Source organism: Lissotriton vulgaris, chromosome 7 (genome assembly GCF_964263255.1).
Source record: "Lissotriton vulgaris chromosome 7, aLisVul1.2, whole genome shotgun sequence".
Taxonomy (NCBI): Eukaryota; Metazoa; Chordata; class Amphibia; order Caudata; family Salamandridae; genus Lissotriton; species Lissotriton vulgaris.
In genome coordinates, this window is record NC_141695.1 from 1,319,423,503 (window position 1) to 1,319,443,015 (window position 19,513).

At 43.7% G+C, this 19,513-nt stretch overlaps 1 protein-coding gene across 1 annotated transcript in view; it reads right to left on the bottom strand.

Moving 5' to 3' along the window:
• The window catches only part of LOC147703591 (uncharacterized), a 265,386-nt gene that overhangs the window by 137,319 nt on the left and 108,554 nt on the right, over window positions 1–19,513 (bottom strand). Inside the window, exon 3 of the mRNA XM_086931935.1 lies at window positions 16,648–16,928. Within this exon, the coding sequence (XP_086788061.1) occupies window positions 16,648–16,928 (281 nt within the window). The remainder of the gene's footprint in view (window positions 1–16,647; window positions 16,929–19,513) is intronic.

Consider the following 19,513-nt stretch of genomic DNA (forward strand, 5'->3'; position numbering starts at 1 on the left):
GAATTCCCACAGGCAGATACGAGCACCAATAAGTCGGAGTACCCCATTTGATTCCGCAGCAGGTCCCAGGGTAGAACAGGGAGGTCGAAGAGGACCAATGGACTTAAGGGGACCAAAACCGAAAACACATAAGGAATTAAGGGAATACCTGAGAGAATGGGATGCGGCCGAAGAGGCTCGGAATAAAAGTTTAGAAACGGGATCCGAGTGGAGAGAGCAGGATAACAGGATTCTCTCTCATTGTGGAGCTGGCGAAAGCAGCCCCGAGTGGGAGGGAGGAAGCCAAGAGAGCAGAAGAGATACTTATCCTACTGAGAACAGCAATAGGCTAATGTGCGAAGACAGAAGAGCAGGGTGTGGCGAAGTGCCTCGTGTCACCTTCAGTGAAGGGGAACATAGGACACAGGAGTACCGGAATACCTTCAGGTGCACACACCATGCCCCAGGTGAGAATGCGAGACATTGGAGTCACGGAAATATGGAGAGTCGCGAAGCGTCTCGACATACATCCGGGGACAGTGGAAGGAGTCATGAGAATTCAGGGAGTCGCGAAACATCTCGCCATGCATCCGGTGATCACGAAAGAGATCACGGGAACACGGAAGACCGGCGTGGGCCTTTCGTTTTGTTAAGCGACACCAGACAACAAGCAAGTTATAATGGGTTAGAACCGAACGGTGGATCCTATCTCACATCTGGAGAAACCGAGCTTAGAAATCGGAATGTAGGGTTGGGGGACGGAGCCTTATTTCACCACACCCCACGGGACGATGGAAAGGCTTGGGATCTAGAAGGGTGGGAACGAAGAGATGGAAGGAAGACTCCTCATAACTCACCTGTGCTCAGGCGTAGGGCACATAGTGGAGGTGAGAGGGATATGAGAGAAGAACATAGAACCGAAATGTTGAAAGCTGAAATAAAAGCAAAACGGCTTGATGTGATGAGTTTGAAGGCAGATCTGGATGAATTGATTGACGGAACAGTGTCATTAGAGAGATTAAACTCGTATACACCAGATGAGATACTGTTTCTATCCAAAGATATTACTCGAAGAGCGAGGTCAGTTCATGAGAACTTATCTAATTTAGCAAACAGGTACATGGTAGACCTGTCACGAACTAAGGCTTTACAGAGTAACCACAGGCTAACTTGCACAGATCAGGATTTGGATGACCGCAGAACGATCGCGCTGAAAGTACACATAAGGGAATTGATCGTAAGTATCAGAATATGGAGAGATCTAGATAGATGGGAGGAAAGATGGTCCAGAAAGGGCTCCGTTAGACGGAGTGTACTTGAGGGTTCCCAGGACACAGGCTTGATGCGAATGGAAGCCTTCCCTTTGCGAGAAATCGCGAACGGAAGTTACGTTCATGTGCCTTGGACTAGGGGGGATTTGGCGGCATTCACCAATTCCTTCCCAAAGCTTAGAGATAATCCTGTCGAGTGGTATAAGCAGGTAGAAAGATTCGTGAAGATTTCAAAGGTACTGTGGGTCGATTTGAACACACTGTTCGATATCGTAGTACCCGGAGACCTATGGACGGCGTGCAAGCTTAGTGTTGAATGGCCCACTCGTGAGCCATCAAGAGATACCCGGACGAATGGTCCATCTGATAGAGTCATGGAAAAGTACGAGAGAGTAATAACATGGCTAAAAGAGAAAGTGCCGGTACAAGACATAGACTGGGTAAAGATAGATCGGACTACCCAAGAGCCGAAAGAGACAGTGCATGAGTTTTACGAGAGATTGCTGAAAGCATTCAAGCAATACAGCGGGTTAGATGTAATGGATCCCAAGGACATAGGACAGTTTGTTTCAAAGTTTGTCCTCGGATTAAGACCAGAAATATGCCTAATGATCCAACAGCATCTGATCTGTTGGCAGAACAAACCTTTAGACGAGATTCTGAGGTATGCAAGGTATTGTAGTGACGAGATAGACTCTAAAGCAAAGAAGCTTAAAGAAAAGTTAATGCTAGTGCAAATGCAAGCTGCTGGAAAGGATAAACCGCGGCAGCAGGGAACAGGAACGCAGGCAAAGAAACAGAATAATCAGAGCAGAGACGAGGAAGAAAGATCGAGACCGAGAATGGATATCGCGACACTGAAAAAGACGACAAGATGCCATCAGTGTAATGAGGTGGGACACTGGCGACGCGAGTGTCCTTACAATGTTGAGTCAGGGGAATTAGAGCAGGAGGAGGAAGAGGTCCAGAACAACGTGGTTAAGGGAGCCGTAGTCCCGAAGGGCAGGCTTGTCAAAGGGGGGACTCAGACTCCTCGAGCCCCGTTTCCTCAACCACCTCGCATCACGAACGGAGGAAAAACCTACAGACAGATGCCATTGTTTGTAGGAGGAGAGGAATGTTACTACGTTGATCCTCTTACAGGGCAGCGGGCGAGTAGGGACGAAGACTGTACTCTAGGAGCCGCCTTGGAAGTAGATCAGAGAGGACCATACGTAGAGGCTGAAATAGCGGGATGTCCTACAACCTTTTTGGTGGATACAGGGGCCACTCGATCTACGTTGAGATCTGCGGTAGTCCCGGGTCTGCCAATGTCAGGAGAAACGGTACAGGTGGTAGGAGTTGCGAACAAAAGGATGACAAATCCCTTGACCGAACCAGTGTCGGTAAGGATAGGGAATTACAGTGACGAACATCAGTTCGTGATCTGCGATTCTAGTCCGGTGTGCTTATTAGGGAGAGATTTGCTGTGCAAACTGAATTGCACGATACATTGCACACCTGAGGGAGTAGAAGTGCAGACCAATGATGAGGACGCTGATTTCAAGGTTGTAAATTCAAGGGAATGTGTGGAACTTTATCCTACCTTAACAGTGGAGGAGCTTCCGCAAGACTTGAGAGAGAAAGTCTCAGCTGAGGTATGGGATTTTACTGGGGAAGAAATAGGATTGATCAAAGGAGTGGAACCGGTAAAAATCTTGGTAAGACCCCATGCTGAGTATCCAAGAACACCACAGTATAAGCTAACGCCAGAGACGATTGCAGGGATTAAGCCTGTGATCGAATCCATGATTAAGCAAGGGATACTGAAGGAGATCGTGGGCAGTCCATGTAACTCCCCGATCATGGGTTTGCAGAAACCTAGTGGAAAATACAGAATAGTGCAGGATCTTCGAAAGATTAATAACATTGTTGTCTCATGTTGTCCAGTGGTACCGAATCCATCAGTGATATTGTTTCAGATACCGTTCCAAGCTGAATGGTTCACAGTGATAGATTTGTGTCAGGCTTTCTTTTCGATACCGTTAGACGAAGAGAGCCAATATCTTTTCGCTTTCAAGCTGGAAGATCGCGTCTTAACATGGTGTCGTATCCCTCAGGGGTATACAGAAAGCCCATCGATCTTTAACCAGTTATTGAAACGAAATCTCGAGAGTCTAGTACTGCCCAAGAATTCAGTTTTGGTCCAGTACATAGACGACCTCCTTGTTGCGTCAGAAACTGAGGAAGCTTGCAAAGAAGACACCATCACCTTGTTAAATCACTTGGCTGAGAACGGACACAAGGTGTCTCCAAGTAAGTTGCAATATTGTAAGACTGAGGTGCAATACTTGGGCCATAGGATTGAAAAGGGAAAGCGGAAGGTGTCTCCAGACAGAATAGAGGCGATTATGAAAATGAACGCGCCTACAACACAAAGAGAAGTCAGGATGTTTCTAGGCATGGTCGGTTATTGTCGACAGTGGATAGCAAACTTTTCGCTGAAGGCAAAACCGTTATTACAACTGACGCACAAAGGAGTAAGTGATCCGGTACCATGGGACAAAGATTGTTTGATGGCGTTTTTGCAGCTGAGGGAGGACTTATGTCGCGCCCCGGCTTTAGGAATGCCAGATTATAAAAAACCTTTTTTGCTTTACTGCTGCGAGAGAGAGGGATGCGCTTTAGCGGTATTAGCACAGGTCCATGGAGATGCGCGCAGGCCAGTGGCGTACTTTTCGGCTACATTAGATCCAGTAGCCGCAGCGTTGCCCGGATGTCTCAAATCCGTAGCTGCAACGGGTGTCAGCATTGAAAGATCTGAAAGCGTAGTTATGGGTCATCCGTTAGAAGTGTATGTACCACATTCTGTAGAACTGTTAATGACAAGGACGAAGACTCAGCATCTGACGAACAGCAGGCTCACACGCTACGAGCAGGTCATACTGGCTGCCGAGAATGTGACCCTAAAGAGATGCTCTGTCTTGAACCCTGCAACCTTGATGCCACTTCCGAATGAAGTGGACGACGACAATTGTACAGAACATGACTGCCTCGATGTGACTGAACTATGTACCAAACCGAGACCTGATATCGTAGATGAGCCATTGACAGACCCAGACGAAATTTTCTTCGTTGATGGTTCATGCGTAAGAAACGATGTCGGTCAGCTGAGAGCAGCTTATGCAGTATGCACGATTACCAGAGTTATAGAAGCCGCTTGCCTGGAAGGAGTACACTCCGCACAGGTAGCTGAAATTGTGGCTTTGACTCGTGCTTGCTTAGCAAGCGATAGACTTCGAGTCACTATATACACCGATAGTCAGTATGGTTTCGGCGTAGTTCATGATTACGGGCAGTTGTGGTCTCAAAGAGGTTACATGACCTCCTCGGGTTCTCCTATTAGGAATGGAGAATTCGTGAAACTACTGTTAGAGGCTTTGCAAAAACCAATGGCCATAGCTGTGGTCAAATGTGCTCATACCAAAAACACGGATTTTGTATCACTAGGAAATAAATATGCAGATGAGGTAGCGCGTTATTGCGCAGAGCAGGGATATTCTCACACGGATACAAAAGTGGGGGGAATCCAGGAAATGACTGAATTGACCATGCTGTTAGACACTGTAGATACGTGGGATGAATTGAGAGCAGTACAGGAAAATGCACCAGATGATGAGAAAAAGGGCTGGGAAACAGCTGGGTGCAGAAAAAGTGAAATGAATTTCTGGGTGTCTGCCGACGGAAGGGCAGTATTACCAAATGAGTTTGTTAGTCCAATGGCAAGGAAATTGCATGGATCAGCACACATAGGAAGAGATGCTATGGTGAGAGTATTCAGACAAACGTGGTTTAACCCTAAATTTAGAGTAGCGGCAGAAGCAGTGTGTCAGCGATGTACAATCTGTCAGCAACTAAATGTGGGTAAGAGAACACCAGTCACCTTGAGTCACATAGGAAGGTCTGGGGGGCCTTTCAATAGGATGCAGATTGACTTCATAGAAATGCCTCCATGCAACAGACTCAGATACGTGCTAGTGATTGTTTGTATATTTTCTAGATGGGTTGAGGCTTACCCTACACGTAGGTGCGATACACTTACAGTAGCAAAATTGTTACTTAGAGAGTTGATACCGAGGTTTGGGGTGCCATCCTCTTTGGAATCGGACAGAGGAACTCATTTCAATAGCGAAGTGGTGAAGATGTTGTGTTCAGCTTTAAATATCGATCAGAAGTTACACTGCAGCTATCGACCGGAAGCTTCAGGGATCGTAGAGCAAATTAACAGTACTATCAAGTCCAGACTGGCTAAAGTTTGTTCATCGACATCCCTGAGTTGGCCAGACGCACTTCCAGTAGTTCTTATGAGTATACGTAGCACACCTGATAGAAGAACAGGTCTCTCTCCACATGAAGTGCTAATGGGGAGAGCTATGAGATTGCCATCGGTTCCGACTGCAGCGCTAGTGAACATCACAGACGATTTGATCTTGGACTACTGCAAGGGACTATCTGATGCCGTTAATTCTGTGTCCCTCCAGGTCCAGGCTGCAGAGGTTCCATCAGTACAAGACTTGTGCCATGACCTGAGTCCAGGAGACTGGGTCCTGGTGAAGAAGCATGTCAGGAAGAACTGCTTAGACGTGCGTTGGCGAGGGCCATTTCAAGTCATACTTGTAACGAATACTGCAGTGAAGTGTGGAGGTCTGCCAAACTGGATACATGCCTCACACACCCGAAAAGTGCCAACACCTCCAGAAGACACAGCTCCTTTCTCGGATGAGAATCCGGCGGGAAGCGGAGAAGCCATAGAGGGGGAAAGCCAAGCTGTGGAGGTGATCGAAGAAGCTGAAACTGTGTTGGAACAGGGCAACGAAGGTCAGGACACGAGTGGGTCCGAAGTTGCCTCAGGAGAAGAAAGTAATTGGGAATCCGACACAGATATCGAGCAAACTGAAAGTGACCAAGAGACAGTTCCTGGAACAAGGAGCGGAAAGACAAAGAGTGAAGAAGCCAGTTGGCCGGAGAGAAGGAAAAGGCCAAGTTCGGAAAGGAAGAAGGAAAGAACTCTTGCCCCGATCGCTGAAGAATCGGATCAGGAGGAAGAAACAACAGACTCAGGAACTGAGAGTCCACGAAGATCGAGAAGGGTACGCGTGCCCTGCAGAAGGTACGCCACCCCAGAGTGGACTTATCTAGCAGATGTATTGGGGACAGAAATCTGGGAGAGTGAAGAGTGTGAAAGTAACCACTCTCGAACCAGTCGTGACAGTGGAGATATGGATGTTGGAGCCTGGGCTTGAGACTGAGGGGTTACTGACTTTCACACTTCCCCGACCCCCACGTTTGAGTAAAATTCAAGATTTAGTGTTAAAAAGACTACAATTTCCAACAGTTGGTCAGCAAATGACCGAAGAAGAAGAAAAGGTTATTCGTTTTGAACTGTTAATTATTGTTGTGAAAGCTGCAGGTCCGACAATAATTGTTGATGCATAAAAGACTTTTGTACTTATGTTATAAAGAAGAAGATAACCTAGCGCCGAGTGGAAAGAAGAATAAAATTAGGGATTACATTTAGAGGACGGAGAAGGGCTAGGGTTGTCCGCTGCTAAGAAAAGAAAAAGACATTGTTGTAAAAGATACCTGTTGATCAAAAGCACTTTAAAAGACTGTGAAAGCAAACAAGCAACCAAAGACTGGAAAGAGAACTTTCGCTAGAGAACGAGGTACGCTGTTTTGATAACATGGAGAGCGGCAACCCAAACCGAAAAGCTAGATTTATAGTGGGTACACTTATAGCAATAGCGATATTTCTCATAATCATGGTAGTAACGATATCTTACATGACAGGACATGAGAATGATAAAAGAATAACAAATGTAAAAATTGTAACGACTTTGAAACCTGCTCTTGTGGGAAAGAAGGAGGAGAGCACTGTTACACGTGAAAAGGCGTCACTTGCAGATGAAGCTCATAGATTACACATAGACGAGTCACAGGGAAACTTTAGGTCAAATGCATATGCCAAATTATTGTATGAATATATCGATGCCATGGAGGCCAAAGATTGCTACGTTTGTATGCAATTGCCGGCTTCTGTAGACGAAGGCATTAGGTATCACCATCTCCCATTGACTTATGGGATCACATGTAGTTTACTGCTTAGTATTTTTTATGGTAGAGAAGGGTTTGAGTACTACTTTTCAAATTATGATTCGGTACTGCCTGAAGTTCCGAATTATAAGCAAATGAATAAGTGGGACTACTACAAAAAGGAAGATAGACTGGCTAAATTCTTTCTTCCTTGGGATACATTAGATACATCATATGCACGTAGAAATAATCTGACTTGCAAAGTATCGGAAGTAGAGAAAAGGTTTATAGCACAAGTAGATGATCGATGCAGACGGCAGAAAATTCTAAAAATGTCAGGACAATGGAAAATAGACTGGACAGAAGAAGAGAAGGCACATAAAAAGAAAGGTAGTAATGGTCCAATAGCATTGGATAGAACGCAGAAAGGAAAGTTATGTTTAACTCGAAGCAAAACGTATTACGAGAGCGAATTTGTAGGTGAAGTTAGTTGCGAGCACTCTTTTAGACTGGAGTACTACACAAAGGATTTTATGAAAGGGATGCAAGCTATTCCGAATGTATATTTTGTATGTGGGAGAAATGCCTATGTAAAACTTCCAGACAATTGGTATGGTTCGTGTTACTTGGCAATTGTCTTCCCCAAAATATATCATGCAAAGGATTTGGCGATAATAGAAGGAAAGGCTTCGTGGAGAATGAAAAGGGAAGTAGGAGATGCAGAAGTAGTAGGAGATGTATTTGGAGCGATGTTTCCATTGTTAGGTTTGATTCTTAACGATGTTAAGATTAGAAGGTTAGCGACAGTCGTGGATAGATTGTCTGCCAGCACTGCAAGATCTTTAATGTTAGAAGAGGGTGAAATGCAGTCGATTAGAGCAATGGTTTTACAAAACAGACTTGCTTTAGATGTAATATTAGCAAAAGAAGGCGGAGTTTGTAAAGCTTTGAAAGTTCAGGAATGTTGTACTTATATTCCTGATAATTCAAAACCACTTGAGAAAGTCATACAGAACATTACACAGATTCATCAAGAAATTGAAGATTTATCAAAAGTAAATGTTTGGGAAAAAGTAGGAAATGGAGTGGGAAAGGTTGGAAGTTGGTTTGCTAATCTAGGCAAAAGTATAGTTTGGTACATTTTAAAGCCTGTATTAATAGTATTAATTTGTATAATTACACTATTAGGATTAGTAAAATTGTATAAATGGTATAGGTCGAACCAGTTACAAAGATCGATGAGAGACCAAGAAAGGAGACTAGCTGTTCTACAAGATCAACAGTATAAAAGTCTGAGAACACTTGAGTCGATAAAAAGAGGAACTGATGTAACTAGTTCGGTATAAATGATGTATTCAAATTGCTTTTAGTGATGACTCCTAAAAGTCATCAAAGGGGGGAACTGAGAGAGCGCAATTTGAATAGAAAATATATAGTAGTCATATCTAGACGTATATGTTATAAACGTAGGAATGAAACGCACATCGTAATGTAAAGTTGGCGGCCATAGCATAAAGGCCAATGAATGTGATAACATGGTATAGGAAATGTAAATGTATTCATATATTAAAATGCAATAGATTTAGAAGACCCGTATACATGAAGGGTAAACGTATAGAAATGTGTAGAAATGCATAGGAAATATCGAGCGTGCACAGTAGAATTCGTGTACGTGTGCAACTTTAAATGTGTAACTTTACATTGGGAGAAAATAACGTGGAAAGGCGTAAACGTGGAGAAACGTGGATAAATGTATAAGAGAACTTACATAAAGATGTAACCAAGGAAAATGCATAGGTTATATTCTATACAGTCGTATTCTATGTATTTCATGTATTTGATGTAGAATGTTTAAGTATAACTAGGGCTAAAATACGAATATATAAATGTATGCCAAGGGTTATACTGTGTAGAGGGCTTTTGTAGAAATGCTGGAAGAGTTTAGGTCATTTGTGTTTGTAACCTAACTGGTCAAGAGTTCGAAGGAGCATAGTCACATGAATGTAATTTAGTGGTCTTGTGAAGGTCGTAAATAGCTTGATGTGGACATGAGAGCCGAGAAGTCTAGCACTTGTTAGATTTAAGGTGACAATGCCGGACGGAGCTTATTGCTCGAACGTGAGGAGAGACACTTTGAATGTGGACCATGTTTTGACAAGACCATTCACAGGACCTAGCAGGGTCAAGTTAAGAGACATAAAGTTAAGGCCTTGTCTAAGTTTCATATGTTACATGATCTGGAAGAGTTAATAAATGTCGACGATGAAATGATGAAGATGACATCCAAAGGAGAAGGGTCAACCTAACGGACGACGCGAGGAGTGGACCAATGGAAGGAGCAGGAAGTTGACATCATCGGGGAAAGTCCGTGGTGGGCGTCAAGGGGCGTTCCACCCACACCGTGATTGTGTATTTTAGGGACAGCACCCCGGGGAGGAAGTAGCAATTGGCAAGCAGGAGAGGGCAATCAGAGAAGGGCGAATTGCTCAGAGCAAAGGCAAGGGTAGATGCCTTGAGCAGATGCGCTGAGATATCAGAGCGCAAGGGAGCAGTAGGCCGAGGACCCTTAGAGAGCGGATGGGTAGGCAGATAGGGTACTGCTTCTGAAACTTAAAGATTTCCTTTAGAGGCTAAGAGAGTTTGAACTTCTTTGGGAGTCAAACTGCTGACACCTTTTTAGGGAAGAAACTTGCGAAGTAGGATTGTCACATAGCATAGAGTAGGGACAGTTTTAACTTGATTATTGTTTTATCTTACTGCAGATGACGCAGAAGGAACCACTTCACATCGACGCTTAAGCAGCTGATGTTGTAATTGATTTTGTAATTATTGTATTCTTTTGAGATTTTATCCTGAGTGGATTGTATCGTATTCAAATTAATCTTTATATAAACTCTTGAAACTTTATCAGTTGTAAGTGGTTCTTCAGAGTGGCGTCAGTTAATGGGGTTTGTCTAACCAATGCGGGGGTGGTCCTTTCCTCAATGACAGATAGCAACGATCCAAAACAGCTGAATGGGATTCTTTATTAAATTTATCATAATCATAAATTGATATCACAATCCCGTTCCCCGCACCCCTAGCGCCAGGGTTGAAAGGGGGAAACTAAGAATGTCAGCAGGTTTTTTTTTTAAATCGCGCTGTTTGTGAATTCTCACAGGAGAAAGCACACAAACGAAAATGAAGGGGAGAGACCTAGCTTTGCACTCAAAGTCGGACTCCACCTAGGGCTGTCACCTTTCCAAGAGAAACATACCAGTCATTTATTGTTGCTTTAAGAGCCTGCAAAGGACGAGACGTGATACTAAATATGACTCTAAATAAAAACGTATGTATCCAATTGTAACAATCACTTGCCTGCTTTTTTTTACTTACTTATTATTAGTCATGGTTCATTAACACAGCAGTAGAACACATTTAAAATTAAAATAATTTCTATTTCCTGAAGTGTGTACAGATAAATGATAAAAAAATACCGGCTTTTAGTAATTTTACATGTTTCTTTACAGGGCAGGACATCAAAATACTGATGGTGCTGGAAAAAAACTGTCAGGTGTGAGCCCGGGCTGAGACAGCTTCAGGGGCTTCACAGGTCTTTGAAAGACCATTTATGTGCTAATGATGCTTTGTTGTTCTAATTCACCCCTCCAGTAATAGAAAGAAGCAGCCCAGAGGTGCCAGGAGGCTGACGGTCTGACCCCAGACCTGCGTAATTGCAGCATATGCAGCCATTTCAAAACAAATGTAGGTGCCCTCGGGGAAGGGGGTGGGGAGCTGGAGTGACTGGTGTATGCAGTTTTGGGGCGGTAAAAGCAGGAATCGAACGCCAGCACCCCGTGGGGCGTCAAAGCCTATTCAATTAAACACAGTCTGACACTGAGGGGCCACTTGCACCCTCTATTATCTGAAGAGCACGTTTGTTGTGCAGGTAGCAGTAGCCCTACAGGTGAGGGTGGAAAGGTCACTGGTGCCAGAGCAAGCAGGGAGCGGTCTCTACTGTGCCATTGGAGGTTGCATAACTGAGGAGGAGGGCAGCAGCTCGCCACAGGCCATGGGCCGTCAGTGACTGTGTCTGAGTAAAAGTATTTACATAACACCTGCCTGTACCTCGGTCTGTGCCCTCCCCACTGTGGGTACGAACAGTAGCCTCACTCGACTATTACAGGTTTTAAAATACAAACAATAAATACATAACTAAGTAAAGCAAGACAGAGTAGTCGCAAAGTGTCCAGATTGGGTTTATTTACACTAAAACACATTAGCGCTACCTTACAGAGTTTGCCAGTGAAGCGCTACTTTTCTTTTCATGTTGTTAGCTTTTCAAGCAAAAACGCTCATTGATTTCTGAATAATGAGTGTAAAAGCGTTAAGTTGTATTCCCTATGAGTGTTTGCTTTTTTCCAGTATGTTGTTACTTTTTTTCAGGCAGCATATTACTGCAGTCTAGTGCATAATTTGAACTGAACTGAATTGCTTCAAGCGGGCACAATTGGGTTGCAGCTGAAGGCAATGTTAGTTTCCCTCAGTAGGGCAGTATGGTATTCAGTGGGGTAGAGGATGTGGCACTCTGCAGATGACAGAAACTGCAAGGCTCTGAGACAAATGGCTTGTGATTGTACTTTGAAGCATATTTGGGACGTTCTGCAAATGGCAAAGTTTTCAGTTTAATGTATAGTGTTGACCAATAACAACCGAGCGGGCGCATGTGTGCATTGTCAATTTAAATAAAGGTGGAAAAATACTAGCTGTAGCGTTGTCTTTAGCTTGTGGCAAAAATAAATGTGGATAAATACAGAAAAAATGTCCAAAAAATAAATATGGATAAATACAGACGGAAATGGCAAAAAAATAAATACCATAAAACCGGGAGCCCTAATCATTGGCAATCAGGGCTGGCTCTAGCATTGGGCGTGCCCAGTGCGACTATGTTTGTTGGCGCCCCCCAATTACCTCCTTCTCCAGGATTTCACTCACTACCACCCTTTAACAGTGACCCTCACAGCTCCATAACCACTCTCTTTCACATGCATTTCTTTTGGTTTATAGAGCTACTTCTACAAGTAGAGGGTGCCAGAGCACTTTACATCACACACAAGTTCCACAGAGACAATGAATCTCACATGTGTAAATCAGTGTATAGGAAAGGTTGCATTGAAATGAGGACTACAAGGTGTAGGGGTCATATGCCATAAATACTGATAGGCAATATACTTTGAGTGCTTGATCTGGAGAAGCACAAATTCAGAATTTAAATGTTACCACCATAGTTGAGGGTTGGCTTTACTAATAAGAATCGATTTCTACCCAAATGAACCCTTTCTGCAACATTAGGATAATAAAAGACTGGGGGGAAATCATAAGGCTCTAACCTATACTTTGCAGTTTGTATGCAGCTCTCTGATGACAGTTTATAGTTCACAGTTCTATATTAGGATTGTACATTGTAAGTATGAAAATGATCTCTCGACAAAAGCAGAACTATTTACAATATAGTCACTTCTGTGATCTGCATGATACACATGCTTTGATGAAGGCATATTAACCCTCTTGGCTAATTTATGATGAGTCAAAACTACCACTAGACAAAACTCGATCTCTCTCCAGCAGGTATCTCAATCACCATTATTGTATTGACATTTTTATTGTTGCCTGAAAACTGCTGGAAGTAAGAAACACTGCAGCAGGTGATTTTAAATCAACAATATATTTGGCAGCACAGCGTCACCTGAAGTCAGCTCCTGGTGAAGCGGCACCGATCACACCACCCTAGAGCTTGCCCTGGGTCCAGTCAGTGCGGATTGAAACAGCAAGGCTAGAGTTTTGCCAGCTCTGTGTCCCTCAACATAGCACCTGGCAGTAGCCTCCTTCTGAAAGTAGTGTGTTTTCTCTGCAGCATCATCCTGATAGTCAGATAGCTCACTATAGAATCGTGCAAGTGTCTGTGTATACCCATTGGCTATCAAATGGGTGTCCTGCTTCCCCCAGCTCTAAGGCGAATCAGTCGTTCCATCAGGCCTCTCAGCACCCAGGTGTCTGTGTCAGTTATCTGTACTGTGGAGTGGATTAGGCAAATTAATTGGATCCAGGTCATCTGGAAGTTGTGGGTGTTGTATTGCCTTGTATCACTTTAAATGCTCGTGGTGTTAGAACCACGTAATGTTAGTGCATGTATGATTCGAGATTTGTGCAGTTACTGAGCAGCCAGAAGACTTGTTGGATCTTTCCCCAGGCGCTCACCTGTTAATTTTCTTATCCAATAAATCCTATTAATTGATCAATTACTGCGCAATTCCTACTCTACAGTGGGGTTTGTGGAGAATGATTGGCCAGGCAGACATGAGCATGTTGGTTCCTTTTGGATTCTGAAGGGTACATTGAAAGTTGTCAAGAACTTATTTGATAGATTGACAAACCTGTCATACTAATGGGTGTAAAGATGAGTGTTATTATTGTTCATGGAGGACGTAGCACAGCACCAAAACAAAACCAAGATGGCTCAGTGAATCTGTGCATGGATAACATGGTGGGAAGAGTGCTTAGTGGTTGTACAGAATTAAGTCAGAGTGTAAAGGCACCTGAAGGTATTGCACTTTCTATGACACCAATGAATTGTTCGTGCATTGAAAAAGGGCTTATCTTGCCCTTTTGTGCGTCTGTCTTTATGGGGGGTAGGAGCTTGTCGGGGACAATTTCCAATGTCATCTGGAGGTCCACGTCTCTTCTGTATGTAGACTGATTACGTCAATGGAAGCAGTGCTGTTCAGAGAAGTGTTTGTGTCTAAAGGTTTGTGACAGCGGCATGCTGCTCATCTGAGAGAAAATATGTGCCTACACGAAGAAAAAGGATATGGTACCTCACATCCTGTCTCTGTACAACACGGAGACAATGGGATAATAGAATGGCTTGATAATTTATTGTGTGAAGATGGGTGCAGTGATTGGGCGTGATTGGGCACAGTGTGTGTGATGGTCACCTTGAATTTTCGATTGAGTGCCTTGAGACCTTGCGGTGAACTGTGCTTTATATAAGAATCTATGACTATGACTATTGATACACATGCAACTATCACTTAGGTCATTTTACAATTCTACAACGTTGTACACAAAGACGTTTTAAGGTAAGGGCAAAATGGGCTCAGGCCCAGAGCCCCACTCTTTCAGCTCTGTTCTGCAGACTTTTTTGCCCTGATGACCTTGGACAGTTCTTAAACAGAAATACTGTTTCCTTTTAATTTATTTTTAATGTGGGTGATGGGTGAGTCTATTAGAGAGATTTTGCAGAGAAATGTTGTGTTTGTTTCATGCAACATCCATAAAAAAGTTTCTTTTAGTTCAAAACAGGACCTCACATATTAGAAATTGGGGGGGGGGGTGTCACAGAGATTATTTGCAGCTGTATTACAATATTTAAAACACACATCACTATCCCTGAACATTAAATGTAAACTCATTTAGAATTTGGACAAGTGTACCTGTGCACTGTCAGTGACTTGGACTAAAAGGTCATGAAAGTGATGATACTGGATCATAAATTCAAAGCTGTTTCGAACAGAGACTCCCAAAATATGTTTGCCCAGCGCTCCCAAAATCCTTAAGATGTCCCTGATTGTACATCCAGTACACGTGCAAGTAAGGGTTTTTGAATGGTAGGTAGAATTACAGGCTAATGAGGTAGCTTCAGAGACATGCTGAATGTAGAGCTACTGTTATCTATGAGCAGAAGATGGCTGCTGCAGAAAGTTAGTGGGTGCATGTCGGGCTTCCTGAAGACAAGAGTAGTGGTTTCTCATTTTGCTCCAAAGCAGGGTTGAATGCAAATGCCCCTGCTTTTGGGTGGGTTGTGAAAGATAGACAGAGGATGATCCCATTACAACAATAATAGGGAAAAGTGTTGAGCTGGGTGAATCTGTGGACCAATGTATCCACAGCAGATCTTTGGACCTTATAGGGTGGTGGAGTTTAGGTGGAGTGCTGTGAAGCTGCTTCATGGGCAGTTTAGTGTCTCAGCAGATCACTAAGGGCCAAATGCACAACCGTTTTTCGCAGTCACAAACGGGAATTCGGCCCGTTTGCGCCTGCAAAATTGGTCTGCCCTGTGCACAAACCATATTTTGCGAGTCACTAACCTATTAGCGACCCGCAAAATATGGTTTGCAACTCACTATTAATAACGAGTCTAAAACCAATGTATGATTGTTTTGCAATCGCATTTGCGGTCGCAAAATAATCGCAATTTACCCAGGGGACCCCTTCCTCCTTGTGAATGGGTACGAAAATATTTTTTAAGAGCAGGCATTTGTCCCAGGGACCACTGCCTGCTATTAAAAAATGAAACTGAAAAGTTTCATTTTTCTTTTTTAAATGCATCCCGTTTTCCTTTAAGGAAAATGGGCTGCGTTAAAAAAAAAAACTGCTTTATTGAAAAAGCAGTCACAGACATGGTGGTCTGCTGACCCCAGCAGACCACTATCCCTGTGAGCACTAGCCATTTCCAATGGGGTCGCAAATTTTGCTTGCTTCATGAATATTGATGAGGCATGCAATTTGCGACCCTATTGGGTATTGCAAACACTGTCTAAGACACTGTTGTATATGCACTTTAGCGAGTTGCAAATTGTGAGTCGCAATTCAGCGCAATTAGGGACGCAGTTCTTCTGGTTCCCAGTGTGTGTGATCGTGGCAAATAGGGGTATGGCACCAGCATTGTGCAGACCACAATGGATTTAATAGAAGGACAATATGTTTTGTAAACAATGTTTGAGACACAATATTTCTGTCAGAAAATATTTTCGCTAATGATTTTCTGACTCAAAGAGTAGGGTGATTAAGAAGATATTGGGGACTGGTGGCTCATGTATCGTCTTCGGGGATTTGTGTTTCTTCTGTCATCAGCCAATAGCACTAAAATGCCCCTCACAGTGAGCATGAGACCCTCCAATATGAAAGGTGAGTTATGGGAGTCAGCAATCGGGTCATTGAGGAGCCCATATGTCTTTTTTGATTATTTATCATTTTTTGTATTTATATGTGATGTGGTGATGGCCAGTGTGAGATTGTGATTTATGATTGTGTGAGTTTGGGTTTGTCTGTGTGAGCTACTATACAGATGTTTCTAGGATGAACTGTGTGTCATATAGGGTATAATATCCATTCCAGTCTGTTATGGATCTTTTGTGAGAGGTGGCAATTGGAAGATTCTTTGCCTGTAGAAGGACACTTTATATTATCTTGTCATCGGGTGTGGGGGAGTTTATGTAACATACAACCTAAAGAGACCTCTCTGGCAGTGTCTTGTGCTAGGTATCCTGCACCCTGAAATGCTTACCTAGGTACTGAACATTCCCCCATCCAGTCACCCAGCAGTTAATCCCTGGTAGAAACTGTGCGGTGGCAGCAGGCAGGCATACGGGGCGGATGAAGCTGGAGTAGGCCACACTTGTCTGCAGCTCCAGCAGGGCGATGTCTCCACTTGATGTCACAGAGGTTGAGTCATACTTGCTGTTGACTATCACCTGCTTTACCCCTGTGATGATTGTATTTATGTTGGAGGCATTGGACAGTTGGTACACTCCAAGTCTGACGACATACAGCGAGGAATTTATCGGCCTGTAACAAATGAGAGTGAAAGTAACATCAGAATCTGCACTGTCACTCATTTTGACACACGTAGGGTGTTAGGGGGACATGTGTGCCTATCATCATGATGTTCAGAGCACCTGTGATGGAGCTGGTTGCTTTTCTGATTTTCCATTCTAAATCTTTCATCAGAAATGTGTCCCTCCAGACCGGAATTAACCTGTCCAATCTTATTCTCCTGGTTAGCATGGCTAAAATAAATTGCTTTTCTAATTTCAGTATGACTGATGGATCCCAGGTGAGTGAATAACTTTTATTACACGAGCAAAGTTTTACATAGATACAGATTTTTGCCCGACCCCGTCGCTCACGACATTTCCCGCTTTTCTTAAGTCAACTTGTTTGGCTACGTTTTCCACGCACACTAGCAATATTTCCTCACTAGTATTAGTTGGATCAGATGTGGCAATTTGTTTAGATTTAACTTAAAAACTGTTTTACTCATGACTTAAAAATTCACTGGATGTTACCAATCTTTATTTTTTCCTTGAGGCAATCTAAACACTCAGATTTAGGGGCATATTTAACAAAATGTCACGCACCACAGCTTAGCAAGAAACTTTGCTGCGCTGCGTGACAGCAAGAAGGTAGAAAATGAGCCATATTTAACATTATGTGGTGAATTCCTATCCTCTCTTATGCTGGCGCACTATGTACTGCCTAGCACCAATGCAAGCACCCTTGCTCTATGTGTACGGGTGCCTGCATTGCAGGCAGGATTTTTCCTGTGCAGGAAGGGTCACACATAGAAAGAGGACAAAAAGAGGAGTGTCACGATGCTCTGGTGCTCCAACTCTTTGCGGGGGCAGTGGTGATGAATGTCCCAATCACCCCTCCACCGGTACCCTCGCTTCAAGAGCAAGACCACCAGCAGAAGAGAAAGGGGAATTGGACAGAGAAGAGAATACCTTAACTCCGACTGACACCTGTATCTTCGAGAGACTGCTATTACTTCCTGCCGTCTACTCTGGAGGTGCCTAATACACAGAAGAGGGAGAGAAAGAGAATATACCACAAACCTTCCTTCACTACGCAGTCTTTTCTTAAAAGGTAAACAAAACTTGTCCTACCAGTTCTAGCCAAGGTATTTGCCCCTCTTCTATTATGTTGATAAATATCTGGCTGAGCTTCTTGCTGTGAAGAAATACACACACATTAGACTCTCTACCTCGAAGAAGCCCTTCTACTCTCTCTCTTTCTGGCTGGACTAATACCTGTGAAGCCTTCTGCCAGACGTGGTCTTGGGGGTTCTGTTAGAAGGTTGGAATTCTTTAAAGCAGTTTTAGGAGTTATTCCTTTAGCCTTTTCCGAAGCGCGCAAAAAGGAAATAGGAAGGAAGAATGGGGAGGGAAAAAAGAGGGAAAGCGCAAGGGGAATGTCCAGGGACAATCCGTATGAAGTTCAAATTAAGTTTCTTGTACACGAAGGCTTTAGTTAAATGAGCGTTAACACCTTCCTTGTCGAATTCTGCAACCTCTTCTCCTGAGTAGAAGGTTCTACTCCTCCTCGTAGTCAAGTCTTACTGGATTCAGGAATTTCTCTGGAACCTGCTATGACGTGCTCGCTGATCTACTTCTTACCCCTTCCGAATGTAGGGCTGACTGACACAGAACCACTGAGAATTTCTGTCAAAACGCTGTTGCCTCTCTGAACTGTGAGAGCGCACTGCGGGAAATTTACTGTTCACAAATAGTCTCTGAGATATTCTGCTTCTATCTCTAAACTCTCTACCATTCCTCACTTCGACTTCTCCCGTCAGGAATTTCTGACGTGGAGCTGCGGCAAGGAACAGCTACTCGAACGGCATCTTAATTGAAGTGCGCAGTGTGAAGCGCGCGACTTCCCTATACCCACTAGAGGGCGCACCCCCCAGGTTGCTCTTAACGGGACATTGCGCGGCCATCTTAGAGAGGTGAACTATTTACAATCTTAAGCAGTTTTCTGTTTAATATTCCCGATTCCCCCTAGAATTTCTAAACTTCCCAGAGGAGCAAGGGAACCAAACATTGGCCCGTGTAAAACGGGGCATAGCAGGGAAACTAACCAGTGGTCTTGAGGAACTTACAGTGGCTACCCGGTGAATCCTGACAGTACCCCCTCTCAAGGACCGAGTCATCGGTCCTGGTTTGTGTGGAAATCTGGAATGAAAGCGTTTTAGCAGTTGAGGGGCATGGATATTATTAACAGGTTCCCAAGACCTTTCTTTTGGGCCAAACCCCTTCCAATCCACTAAGTATTTCAATTTTCCTTTCTGGTACTTGGAATCTAAAATATCCTTGACCTCATACTCAGTATGACCTTGAATGTTAAGTGGGTCAGGGGGTTTATTTAGACGCATGGGTGATTGGATCTTTTTCAATAAGGACACATGGAAAACTGGATGCACACCTATCTTGGCCGGTAGTTTCAATCGCACTGTAACTGGTCCTAACACCTTGTCTACAGTATATGGACCCACAAATCTCGGTTGGAACTTCCTGTTACCCTTCAAATGTAGATTCTTAGTGGACAACCACACCTGATCTCCTTCCTGGTACTGTGGGGACTTTTGTCTA